Source organism: Melanaphis sacchari, unplaced genomic scaffold (genome assembly GCF_002803265.2).
Source record: "Melanaphis sacchari strain LSU unplaced genomic scaffold, SCAv2.0 Contig41_pilon_pilon, whole genome shotgun sequence".
Lineage (NCBI taxonomy): Eukaryota > Metazoa > Arthropoda > Insecta > Hemiptera > Aphididae > Melanaphis > Melanaphis sacchari.
In genome coordinates, this window is record NW_020271269.1 from 32374 (window position 1) to 44606 (window position 12233).

Genomic DNA, 12233 nt, shown 5'->3' on the forward strand with positions numbered 1-12233 from the left:
TCTATATTAATATATAATAAATATTGAAAATAATATTTATGATTTTTACAACTAAATATTTCTATTAACAATTTTGTAATTGGTAGATTTATTTAGTCTTTGCAACTGATTTCCGGTCAGTCTTAATGAAAACATACGCATCATTGTCCTCGTATGATTGAAATCCAATATCAATAATATTCCAAGATGATGTATACTCTTTAATAATATCTTGAGTCATTGCTAATTTGATAGCTGATTCTTTATTAAGTAATGCCATTTCTCTTTTGGGAATTGACAATGTACATTTAACAGCATTGTTAACCTGAAAAAAAAAATATAATATACAAATAGTATATTACCATGCCACCAAATGTCTACATTGTTTGATATTCAAAATTATAACAAAAATTTAAAATAAGTTAATACTTCATCTCTAAATAAAAAAGGTTTTTATAAAAATTTGTTTAAATTTTACTTATGAATTAAAATGAATACAACAAACAAAAATGCTACATACAAAATTGATTCCTGTCATGAAAAAATTAAAAGTCAAACAAATGATTTATGCGACAAACCTAATTACCACACAGTGTGCTATAAACCCATTGTGGATAGAAATCTTCTAACACACAGTGATTACCTAAAGATGCTCTCTACACCAAGGGGATTCAAATGGATTGATATGCCACTATACTATAAAAAAGGGAATAATTCGTACAGATTTCGTAAGCGTGAAAATGAAAAATATAATGTCTATGGTCAACAAAAAATGGTATGTTTTATTAAAATGTAATCATAAACCATATTATGTAATTATATATTTATATAACATTGATACATACTTTAAAGAACTATGGAAAAAAATTTAGTATACTAAATAAAACCATGAATAACCAAAGGAAAAACAGTGATAATTTAGGTTTAAATAATAAACATGATAAATCTATAAAATTACAAAACCAACAAAAAATGAATGATGTTTTAAATTTAAATAATAAACATAATAAATCTAAAAAAAATACAAAATCATCAAAAAGTGTTTTCCCAAAGTAAGGGTTATTTTTTTATCTAGTTAAAAATTAGCATTATAATTTAAATATGGAAATATTACTTAAACTATATAACTTATAATTGTAGAATAAAAACATAATTTTAATTTTTAATAATATGTATAAATAAATTATTTGTAGTAGAAAATAAAACCATGTCAAATAATACTAATAATAAAAAATATAATTAATAGATATTAATAAACATGGAATGGAAGATGAAGTAAAAAATAAAAATGACTCATTAATTCATGAAGATCAAGATAATTCTAGTGAAAAACTGAGAAAAATAAAAGATCAACAAGAAGCAGATTCTTTTATGAAAAAAAAAAAAAAAATTATGGTTACAAGCTGAAAAAAAACGTAAAAAAAGAGAAGAAGAAGAAAATAAATTTAAATTATCTATACAAGCTAAACAAAAAAAACAAGAAGAAAAAACTAAAATTATGGAAGAAAAAATAAAAATTAAATTAAAACGTAACCAAATGTTGGAAAAACAAAGACAACAAAAAATTGAAAAAGAAAAGGAAGAAATAGCTAATGCACAATTAATAGCAAAAAAAAAAAAACTAGAAGAAAATGAAGTATTATCAAAAGAAGCTGAGAGACTACTTAGACTGGAAACACTTAAACAAGAAGCAAAAAGGATTGAAGAAGAAGAAGAAGCGTGGAGAAAAAATATAAACCACGAATTTGCCCTAAAAATGGGTTATACAATGAATTTAAATATTGTCAAAAAAAAAAATGAACATTCTATGTGTAATAATGGTAAAAGAAAATTAACTCGATTAAAGGATAAACTTCTTAAAGAAATAAAACAAAACAATCAAGTTTTTGATTCAGGAAATTTAATGAAACAGATTATCAAGAGAGAATTGAATAAAGCTGAAAATAAAAAAGTTAAAAATTAATTTTTACTTAAAATTGATATTACTACAAAATAATTAACTTACTGAATAATTTATTTTTAGATAAAACATAAAAGCAGGTCGCAAGTATATGAACTGTGTTATAAAAGTAAAAATAATATGATAATGATAAAAACTAGAGAAAAAAAAAGATCTATCAAAAGAAATAGTATTTAAAAAATATTATGCTTGCAATAACATAATTGATTCTAAAAATAATAGAATAAATCCATTAACAGAGATAAAATCAAATGAACATTGTACACTAAAGAAACCCAAGAATATGTTAAAATGTAAAATACCTGATGTACATTGCTAAATTAACACTACATTTGTTAATACACTAGTATATAATTGGAAAAATGAAGTGGCTGATATGATGGCAAATACGAAAAATCGTCGATATAATTGTGCCAAATGATAAAACACATAACACCCAAAAACATTAACTTCCAATTTTTAATGAATTATTAACTTACTTCAATAATTTTACAAAGAAATATTTGTTTTCATTCAATATAAATACTCATAGTTTTCTTTACATTTTTGAATACTTACCAAACAATATAAATTTAAAATATAATCGCTATCCACTTGTGGCCATTTTTGATTAATTACATCATTTTCCCAATTAATTTGTTCCCATTCATGATTTATGCGACCTGGTGCAGATACAAATCCACTCCATAAAGCAGATGCAAAGTGTGGAGCCATTGGAGCTAACATTATTATTTGAACAGCCAGAAATTTTTCATACTCTGCACTATACTTAATCAAATCTTTGGGAGACTTCTATAAAAATATTAATACATTTAAATCTACAAAAATAAATATGTAATTGAAAAGCTCATAAAAATATGTTTATACTCTTAGAATATTTGTCAATCCTTGTAGTTTTGAAATGGCTACACTTAATTGATATGATTTTCTGAAGTTACTAGAAGTTTTTTTGACATGATAATTACGTGCATCACATAATTTAATTTCTTCTTTTTGAAATATAGATGAATCAATTGTATGTCTTTGAATATCATCATTATTTCTAATAGCTCGAAATTCTCTTATAGTTAACCATAATCTATGTTGCCAATTTAAAATTCCAGGAAATGCTAATAGTTAAAAATATATATTAAAAATATGTATTAATAATTATTGTATTACTATATTACTTATTACTCACTATCTGAATTCCAATTTCTATTAGACGTAGGAGCAACACTAGATAATATTAATAATCGCATAGTATCTACTCCATATTTACTTATAGTATTTTTTGGTTCAACACCATTGTGTTTAGATTTACTCATTTTTTCCCATGTTGCAACAACCGGATAGTCCCCGTCTTTAGTGAAATATGTTTTACCTTTTTTGATTACTTCATTTTCTTTTAAATATGTACCGTTAATTTTATTTTTAAAACTTTGACCCATTACCATGCCTTGAACCAATAGCTTTTTAAATGGTTCTAAACTAGGTGATAAACCAATGGAATGTAAAAAGTGGTTGAAGAACCTTGCATAATATAGATGCAGAACAGCTAAAAGAAAAAAAATGTATTTAAACAATATTTATAAATACTATTAAGAGAAAATTTACCATGTTCTTTTCCACCAACATATATATCAACAGGCATCATTTTGTTGATCAGAGTCTCATCAAATGGCTGAGAACAGTTTTTAGGATCCAAATATCTCATATAGTACCAACTGGAATCCACAAATGTATCCATAGTGTTTGTTTCTCTCTTTGCTTCTTTACCACATCTAGAACACTACAATATTAATGTTATGTTTGTATTTCATACATGTGATAAATATACTACTTACTTTGGACAAATAGTCTTGATCCATTCTTCAACTAATTCTAATGATATAAATTTTTTATCACTTTGTACATCAAGCGTTGGCAATTTTACTGGCAATTGATCTTCTGGTACAGCTTGAGCTCCACAATCGGTACAATGAATAATTGGTACAGGAGTACCCCAATATCTTTGTCTAGATATTAGCCAATCTTGTAATTTAGAGCTCACTTGATAACCACCAACATTTAATTCTTTTGCTTTTTCGCAAATTGTTTCTCTAGACAAATATGAGCTTTGGTTTACAGAATAAGAAATATTATGCTCCTTAGCTAATTCTTCATCAATAGTATTTATACACGGCACAGCTAAGTATGATTCTTGCCCATCAGGATAAACAACACGATCAGTAACTAAAACTGGTAACATGCTGCCAGTAATTGGATTCTTAATGTATACATTTTTATGATTCAGAACATAATATTTATGAACAAAAGAATCGGGTTTAACACAAATAAATGCAGCTAATGGTATATGTTCTGGATATTGTGTCCAAACATTAAGAATTGTTCTATACACATCATCAGTATATAATTGAAAATCAAATTTATATCCATCACATTTTCCAATCCAATGTTTTTGAAGGTTGATAATATCCCTCCAATCTATTAGAGATGAATCATTTAGTCCTTCATACAGAGCTCTGTTGACAATGATTTAAAAATTAATATTTGCACCAACAATAACAGTTATTCAATTATAATATACTCGATATAAAATAATATTATATTGATTTTTAACTGATTATAAATAAAATATTGAAATGAAATACAGCGTTTTAATTTGTCTTATAATAATAAATTTTCTACAAAAATATAAAAGAGAAAAATATTTCTACAAAGTACAAACCATACTATTTATAATCACCAAATATTATTGATTCAAATTTGGAAAACTCTACTGCTCAAAAGTGTCCATAAAAAATATTTAATTTAGTATTAACTATTTACTTATATGAAGAACTACTACAAATGATAAATTAATTCAATAAATTATATTCTTAATAAAATAAATATTGATTATTAAAATGTATAAAATTAAGTTGTTGAATGTTTCTTACTTGGAAAATTGTGTTGTTTTAATAAACCATTGTTTCAATACTTTTTTCTTAACAATAGCACCAGAACGCCAAGAACGTCCATTTTCATCTACTTGTTCATTAGCTAACACTGTTTCATCTACAGGATCCCAATTAACTTCAGCCTAAATAACAACAAAAGTAAATTATTAATCAGTACTAGTTAAAAGTCAACAAATAACTCTAACCTCCTTAGAATAAACAAGTCCAGATTGAAACATTTTTAAAAAGAACCATTGGGTCCATTTATAATAAGATGGATCACACGTTGTTATTTCATTAGACCAATCAAAACTGCATCCAAGTTCTTGAAGCTGTTTTTTCATGTGATCAATATTTGAACTAGTCCATTTATCAGCAGGTAAACCATGTAGTATAGCTGCATTCTCAGCAGGAAGCCCAAATGCATCCCATCCCATAGGTTGAAATACCTATTATAAAAAATTATGAACAATAAAATGTCAACCTTATCTTATATGAATAATAATCACAAATAAATTTACATTTTGTCCATTCATGCGATGAAACCTAGCAATTGAATCTGCAATTACATACACTCGAACATGACCCATGTGCAAGTGACCAGATGGATAAGGAAACATTGACAATACATAGAATTTTTTATTGAGGTTATTTTTATTAAAACTACCTTTACATAGTTTATCTTTCCAGTATTTCTCAATTTTCAGTTTTAAATCTATTGTTAACTCTTCATTCTAAATTGTGATGCATTAAGACATATTTAATTATAAAGTAAATTGTTATTTATTATTGATACATATCAATATCTATAGATACAGCTACTCACCCAAATATCATTACTAAGAGATCTACAATTTGGAATATATTTCTTATAATATTTTAAGTTATTTAGTTTACAAAATATTTCTTTGGTAATCATTACACACGATTAAAAATGAATACTAAAATACTCCAAAACTGTATGCAATAAAAAGTTACTAACAATTTAAATTTATTATTTTTTTAATTCCCTACTTAATACTCATTATTTAATATTTAATAAATAATTTACTTAAATAGTTTCTATTTTAGTATAATAAATTAATGTAATATGGAAATCATCGGTCGCATGTCTTCAAATTACAGTGATTACACTATCAGTCATAACCGATGATAAAACATTTAATCATTTTAATTTATTCTGTGATAATAGCAAAATAGATCTAAAAGAGTTCCTAGTTTCAAATAAATATTCCGATTCCAAACGGCTACGATTACAATGAACATTGAACACATTAAGCCGGATAATAATAAAGTTAATAATCAAAAACAATTTAAATTTGTCATTTTGTCAATACTTACTTTATAATTCATAAATTATGTAAAACTATGTTCTGCTTAGTACTTGCTTACTACGGAGTACAACCAGTACAGGTACTTATGAGTATTTTTCAATTGTAAATTCATGCTAAAAATGTTCATTGTATGCATTAATTAAATTCATAAAATGAATTACATTTTATCACATTTTATAATATTAATATTATAATTACATTATTTTATTATAATAATTAATTTCCATAATTTTCTTAAAATTATTAATCACTAATAGCTATAAGTTTACGATTTACCTACTCGTTAATAAATAAGTAAATAGTAAAAAATACCTATTCAATTTAATATTGTTATAGCAAAAAAATACCGCTAGATCGCACTAGCCAATTACACAATAACTTATTTTATATCGGAAAATGGGCATGAACACAGCATAATATTATAGTATCTATTATAAAGATTACATAATGTGTAGGCAAAGTGTAGTTGTAGTTGTGTATCATGTATATGTTACGGTAAATGATGTTATATCAGAAATTAACGTTATTCACCGGTTATTAACGTTATTTACCTACGAATGTGGGAATTATCGTTATTTTCTAGTGAATAACGTTAATAACCGTATGATTTGGGAAATTTTAATCTGATTATAAAATAAAAGAGGTTATTGCGGAAGATTTAAAAAAATAACCAAAGAACCAATCATCAAAGAAGACAAAATCGGAAATTAAATCATAGAAATCGCAGAAAAAAATTCGGAACTTGGTACTTAAATATTTTTTAATTATTTAACGATAAATTTCCGAATTTTAAATATAACAAAAATAAAACTAAAATATAAATATTTGAAAATTATTTTAAATATTTTTTTGATGATTGTCAAGAAAATATTTGTATTGCATGTAAAAATTCAAAAAAAAATTTAGAAAAACAAGGAGAGGAAATGATGAAATTTTCTAAAGAAAAGTTTCCTCAGCTTGAAATAGGCTTAACTGTATGTGTATTTATACCAAACGTTGATAGAGCTCGTGGTTCTATGCAAAATATACTATTAGTTGTCACTCAAGTTGAACATGATTTATACAAACTCTGTAAGTTAATTCTTAATGAAAAAATATACTATTAAAATAAAAATTTGTTTTATTATTTTATAAATACGGAATATAGTTTTCTTAAATATTATTTCACATGCCAAAAATAGCTGTTTGCAAATAAAATCTATTAGACATGGACAATGTGATAAAATTAGCAGATGGTAGACAGTTGACACTAAGGGAAGTAGCTAGTAATAATTCAGTTGCGAGCCCTCGAAGGTACCAGCGTTGTCATTGCAAGACTAGTTGTAATAATAATAAGCATTGTGCTTACCTTGGGGCTGAAAAATTATGTTATATTAAATGTCATGGGAGTAAAACTTGTAAAAATAAATAAAAAATAATAATGCATTTATTCTATTTTTAAAAATATCTGGGTACTTACATAATTTTTCAAATTGTAGTATTTGAGATTCATGCGCTTATCTGATTTATAACATCAATTACCTGTGTATTTGGTCATTAACGTGATTATCCAGTTTATAACGATAATTACCTGTATATTTGGTAAATAACGTTAATAACCGGTGAATAACGTTAATTTCCATTTAACATCATTTACCGTAACATATACACTATAAGGATTATAGAAGATCTTTACATACCGTGGGCAGGTTAAATTTCAACGAACTACGATTTATATCATTTGAATAAAAACTCAAAAGCTATGATATTAGTTCATTATTATAGAGGTACAATCGTTATTGATCGACAATAGTTATTTAAATCACATAAATCATATTAAATCCAATTCGCATATATTTCCGCACAAATTTTAAAATATGCAATACTAGTCACTAGATAGTAGATAATATTTATTATAATACATTTTCAAATAGGCATTTAATTGTATGAACAAAGTAATAAAAAAAATTAGAAATTAAATGACTTGCACGTTTGTTTTAAATTTCCAGTAAAACATAACACTAAATAGTATTAAATGTTTAAAATATTATATATCTAGCTTAAAGCATTCTAAACTATTTTAAAGATAAAATTAAACAAACTTCAAACTATCAAAATTTTTTCTTGGCAATGATATTTTTTAGTTCCAGAAAGAAAAGATATTATCATAGCAAAAATTGTCAATTCAAAAATGATTTATTTAAGGTTATTAAGACTTTTCTTTAATTTATTGATGAAAATTCGCGAATTATTTAAAAATACTTAAAAGATTATGGTATAGTTTGTAATGGTTATAAATATTTCATCAGATTTGCACATTTATCTTGTTATATCGACTGGATAACATGTATATGGTAGCTAGTAATAAATATATTTTAGTACTTATACCTATTATCTACCTAAAATTACTTTATGAATATATAATTATCCAATAAAAAACGTATTAATTAAAATTACAAATTACATCAATGAATCAAAACAGGTTCGGTACATGGATCATATTACATTTACATAGGCGTTCCCAGATATTTTTCTGGGAGGGGGGACGAAATTAACTTAAAAATAAATGAAAATGTTTGTTACATATTTTATTCATAAACATTCAAATCTAATTAGTATGAAAAATACTTAAATAAAATTTAATTTAAATACGAAATTGAAAGTTTTAAACAATATATGTTTGGGGATATCCCTAGTGCGTCGCGCTTTTAGTTTTTACCTTTTTTATAGCCCAAGTACGTCCACAATCATACCGACAAATTATATTGATAGACCGAGTGCGTCCTTAGTCCACAGCTATAGGTCCTATTTAAGATAAAATTATCAAATAAACCTTTCAAGATACAGGTTTGAGTGATTTGACGATGGTCGAATATATTGGTCAAATATACAACTATAATACTTTATTTTTAAAGCTATGGTTGTGGAATACTGAAAATGATGGGAAAATTGCTTTTCAACTTCTATAATGATTTATGAAAATAAGTAAATAAAATTTGTCTTAAATAAAAAAAAAAAACTTTTAAAAATAATTAGTACGTTTGCCCTAACACTCTCTAATTCAAGCGTGTAAACTAAAACCAAATATATAATTATAATTTATAAATAAGAATCAAACAATATTTTTGGGCTGTAAGCCAGTTTACCTCATCGTGGTGCACCCTAGATAACTCTAAATGAACTGGCACACACTAGGACTATATCAAAAATAAGACCTTTTTCTTGGGACGCACTCAGGTGATACGTTATTTCGGACGCACTCGAAACATTAAAAAACATCATTTCGGCGGGACGCACTCGGGAAACTCCCATATTTTTAAGTTAGACGAGTTATTAAATATAGAAATTACTTTGAAATTCTAAATTTTATTTTAAAAAATAATCTACAAGATTCCTATTCTAATATTTCAATAGCATATTAAATATTTTTAATTTAATCTGTGGCTTTAGCATCTTGCGAACGAAGTTTTAGAAGTTAAAATTAATCAAATCCAATCTAACATCTTCACCAACAAGATAGACTCAATCATCTTTAAGTACTTCAATCGTCTACTATAATAGACAAAAACAGATTTATAAACAAAATTAGCAATGTAGTTTTACATTTACCTATGGGAATAGATTAGAAAAATCGAGTATATTCCTGTTGAAATATCCTAAAGAATTATTTATTTTTTTAATTTCATAAAAAAAATTTAATTTTTTAAATTTGAATTTGTATTTATTGCGTAATATGATTTTTTTAAAAAAAATTTATGTTTTAGGTTTCGGATTTTTAATTAAAAAGTAATGAAAATATATTATTATGATTTATGATTAATAAATATATTTCGATGGTTAATGGTTATAAAACCAATTTTGTAACCTTAACTTTGGTCAAAAATAATTAAATTCCATGTAATATTATCATGTCTCAATCAATGTTGAAATCCAAAATTTGATTTTTTGCTATATATGTTTTCAATTTTCCTTTATTTGAATGCTACAACACATAAACCAATGATAAGTTTTGATAAATGATGGTGTCAAATATAGTAAGCCACCCTATTATTATTCTTATAATTTCCATCTATTATAGGTAACATTTTGTTCATATCGGATATTGAAACTTTTTAAAGTAAATAGTTCATTATGAAATGAAAAGTTTTATAAAACGTTTAATGAACAAAATAGATTGATGATACAATATTGTATAATTCTATAATAATATTATTATACCAAATGTTGTATCCCTAATTCAAATAGCATTATAACTTACAACTAATAAGTATTAGTGCTGTAATAATATTATTATAAAATATAATCAAATGATTTAACCCTCAAGGACTCGGCTAGGTCATTTAAACAAAGATTTGTATGTTGTTAATAATAGTTGGCAAATCAATACGTAGAATAAAAAATACCTTCTAATTAGATTGAAAAAACTATTTTGTTGGTAAATACCATAATATCTAAATTGTCTCCTGTACAATTGTGGTTTGTGGTTTTGAATATTTAGCGATTTAATGGTGATCTGTTAATAATTTAAATTTTAAGGTAATAATATTATTATATTCATCTAAAATGTGCTATTAGTTATTACTTATAAGTTATAACTATCATTTTCACTGTATCCATTATATTTGTGTGTTAGTTTGTTAGTTATACCATTGATTTTATAAAATCAATGGTTATACTAAAATAAAAATACTGTTGAATATCTACAAACAAAAAAATTGGCTACCAATAATACAAATTCCATATATGTTTATTAGTTCTTATTTCTATATTTACATGTGTATTGCTCAAAAACAACCTTGAACTATACTAACAATGTACTTAATAGTTCTTGGATCAGAAAGTGATATTTCTTTCGCAATTAATATATACGATATACTCACTATATAGATAATACTACATATAACAAATACATTACCAGTTAGTGCGTATGCGATTTACGTAAAATATTTTTTTAATGCTTACTGGATATTCGCAATCGTGTTGTATAAATATAATTTAATCAAACGTATCCCAAATTGGGAGGGGGGACAGTTGATGAAGAGTACAGCCACCCTGTCCAATAAAAATGAATAGGTTAAGCCTATAAAATAACAATAATTGAACTTTGATAAACTATATCACCTATATAGTATATATTTAATATAAAATGTACTTAATTACTTTTATCAGTTTATCTATTTATAACGGGTTCCCCGGTAAAAAAAAACATTCTACGCTTCTGAGTAAAATCAGTTGAAATCGCGATGGATGTTGACAATGTTGTGCATTTAGTATAACAATTATAAATCTGTGGACAATGATTTCGTTCTCTCATTTGAAGATATTGTACTATGATTCTGCAGAAGACGTTTGATTAAAATGTAATCATAAAAATGTAATGATATATCGAATTCAGAATAATCTTAAAATGTCTCCATCAACACGCTCGAATATGAAACACGTCAGCATGTCTAAGGGTTCTTTTCACTATTTAAGGAAATAAATAATCGCGATTATATATTGATTTATCACTAATTACGTATACCTAATTCAGCAATTAATATTCTTCGTTTGCCAAAGCTGAAATCTTTATGTTATAAATTATTACGTATATACACCTAGGAATACCGTATTATACAGCCGACTTAAGCATTAGCGTAATAGTATAAGTACCTTATATATTATAGTTGACAGACACTCGGGCACTCGGGCACTGGGACACTCGGGCACTCGTCGTTAAATTTCAGGATTTCGGAGATCCGGTTTGAACGTACCTATTGAAATATAAATAGGTAATAATAAACATAACAATGTCCACTGCGTCACTTTACCTCAAATTGGTTCAACGTGCTAACGACGCGTCGAAATACCATTTCGTATTATAATTTATAAATAATATCATTATTTAGACACACGGATAATTGCACTCGTGAAACGGCATTGGATGCGTCAAAGCCTAGATATGCACTCAAGGCCGCACAAAATGTAGTGCGGTAATTTAGTAAGTATGATAGGTACATATAGAGGTAGGTAAAATGTATAATATAGGTGTATGTAATGTAAAAACTGGTGTAGGCATCG

At 25.7% G+C, this 12233-nt stretch overlaps 1 protein-coding gene across 4 annotated transcripts; it reads right to left on the minus strand.

Annotated features, from left to right (window-relative positions):
• On the minus strand, nt 1-12211 carry LOC112597476 (probable leucine--tRNA ligase, mitochondrial). Of its 4 annotated transcripts, XM_025343542.1 has the most exons (14): nt 11984-12211; nt 11826-11926; nt 11334-11509; nt 11136-11253; nt 6202-6307; nt 5382-5594; nt 5067-5309; nt 4861-5003; nt 3766-4443; nt 3536-3702; nt 3120-3476; nt 2807-3048; nt 2498-2731; nt 1-304 (listed from the first exon to the last, which is right to left on the minus strand). In XM_025343542.1, the coding sequence occupies exons 5-14, from the start codon at nt 6211-6213 to the stop codon at nt 89-91; spliced, it is 2505 nt and encodes an 834-aa protein (XP_025199327.1). In that variant the 5' UTR covers nt 6214-6307; nt 11136-11253; nt 11334-11509; nt 11826-11926; nt 11984-12211; the 3' UTR covers nt 1-88. The 4 variants fall into 4 exon arrangements, with proteins under 4 accessions (XP_025199327.1, XP_025199328.1, XP_025199326.1 ...); XM_025343543.1 differs by lacking the exons at nt 11136-11253; nt 11334-11509; XM_025343541.1 differs by lacking the exons at nt 11826-11926; nt 11984-12211 and having other exon boundaries at nt 11334-11698.
• Between the last annotated feature and the right edge of the window lie 22 nt (nt 12212-12233).

What these genes read in the sequence shown, in the direction of transcription:
- LOC112597476 (XM_025343540.1), bottom strand. Translation starts at nt 5,779, where the DNA reads ATGATTACCAAAGAAATATTTTGTAAACTAAATAACTTAAAATATTAT. An exon ending in ATCGCATGAATGGACAAAAT is followed by an intron (nt 5,310 to 5,381) that starts GTAAATTTATTT and finishes TTTTTATAATAG; the next exon opens with GTATTTCAACCTATGGGATG. An exon ending in ATCAAGACTATTTGTCCAAA is followed by an intron (nt 3,703 to 3,765) that starts GTAAGTAGTATA and finishes GTAGTGTTCTAG; the next exon opens with ATGTGGTAAAGAAGCAAAGA.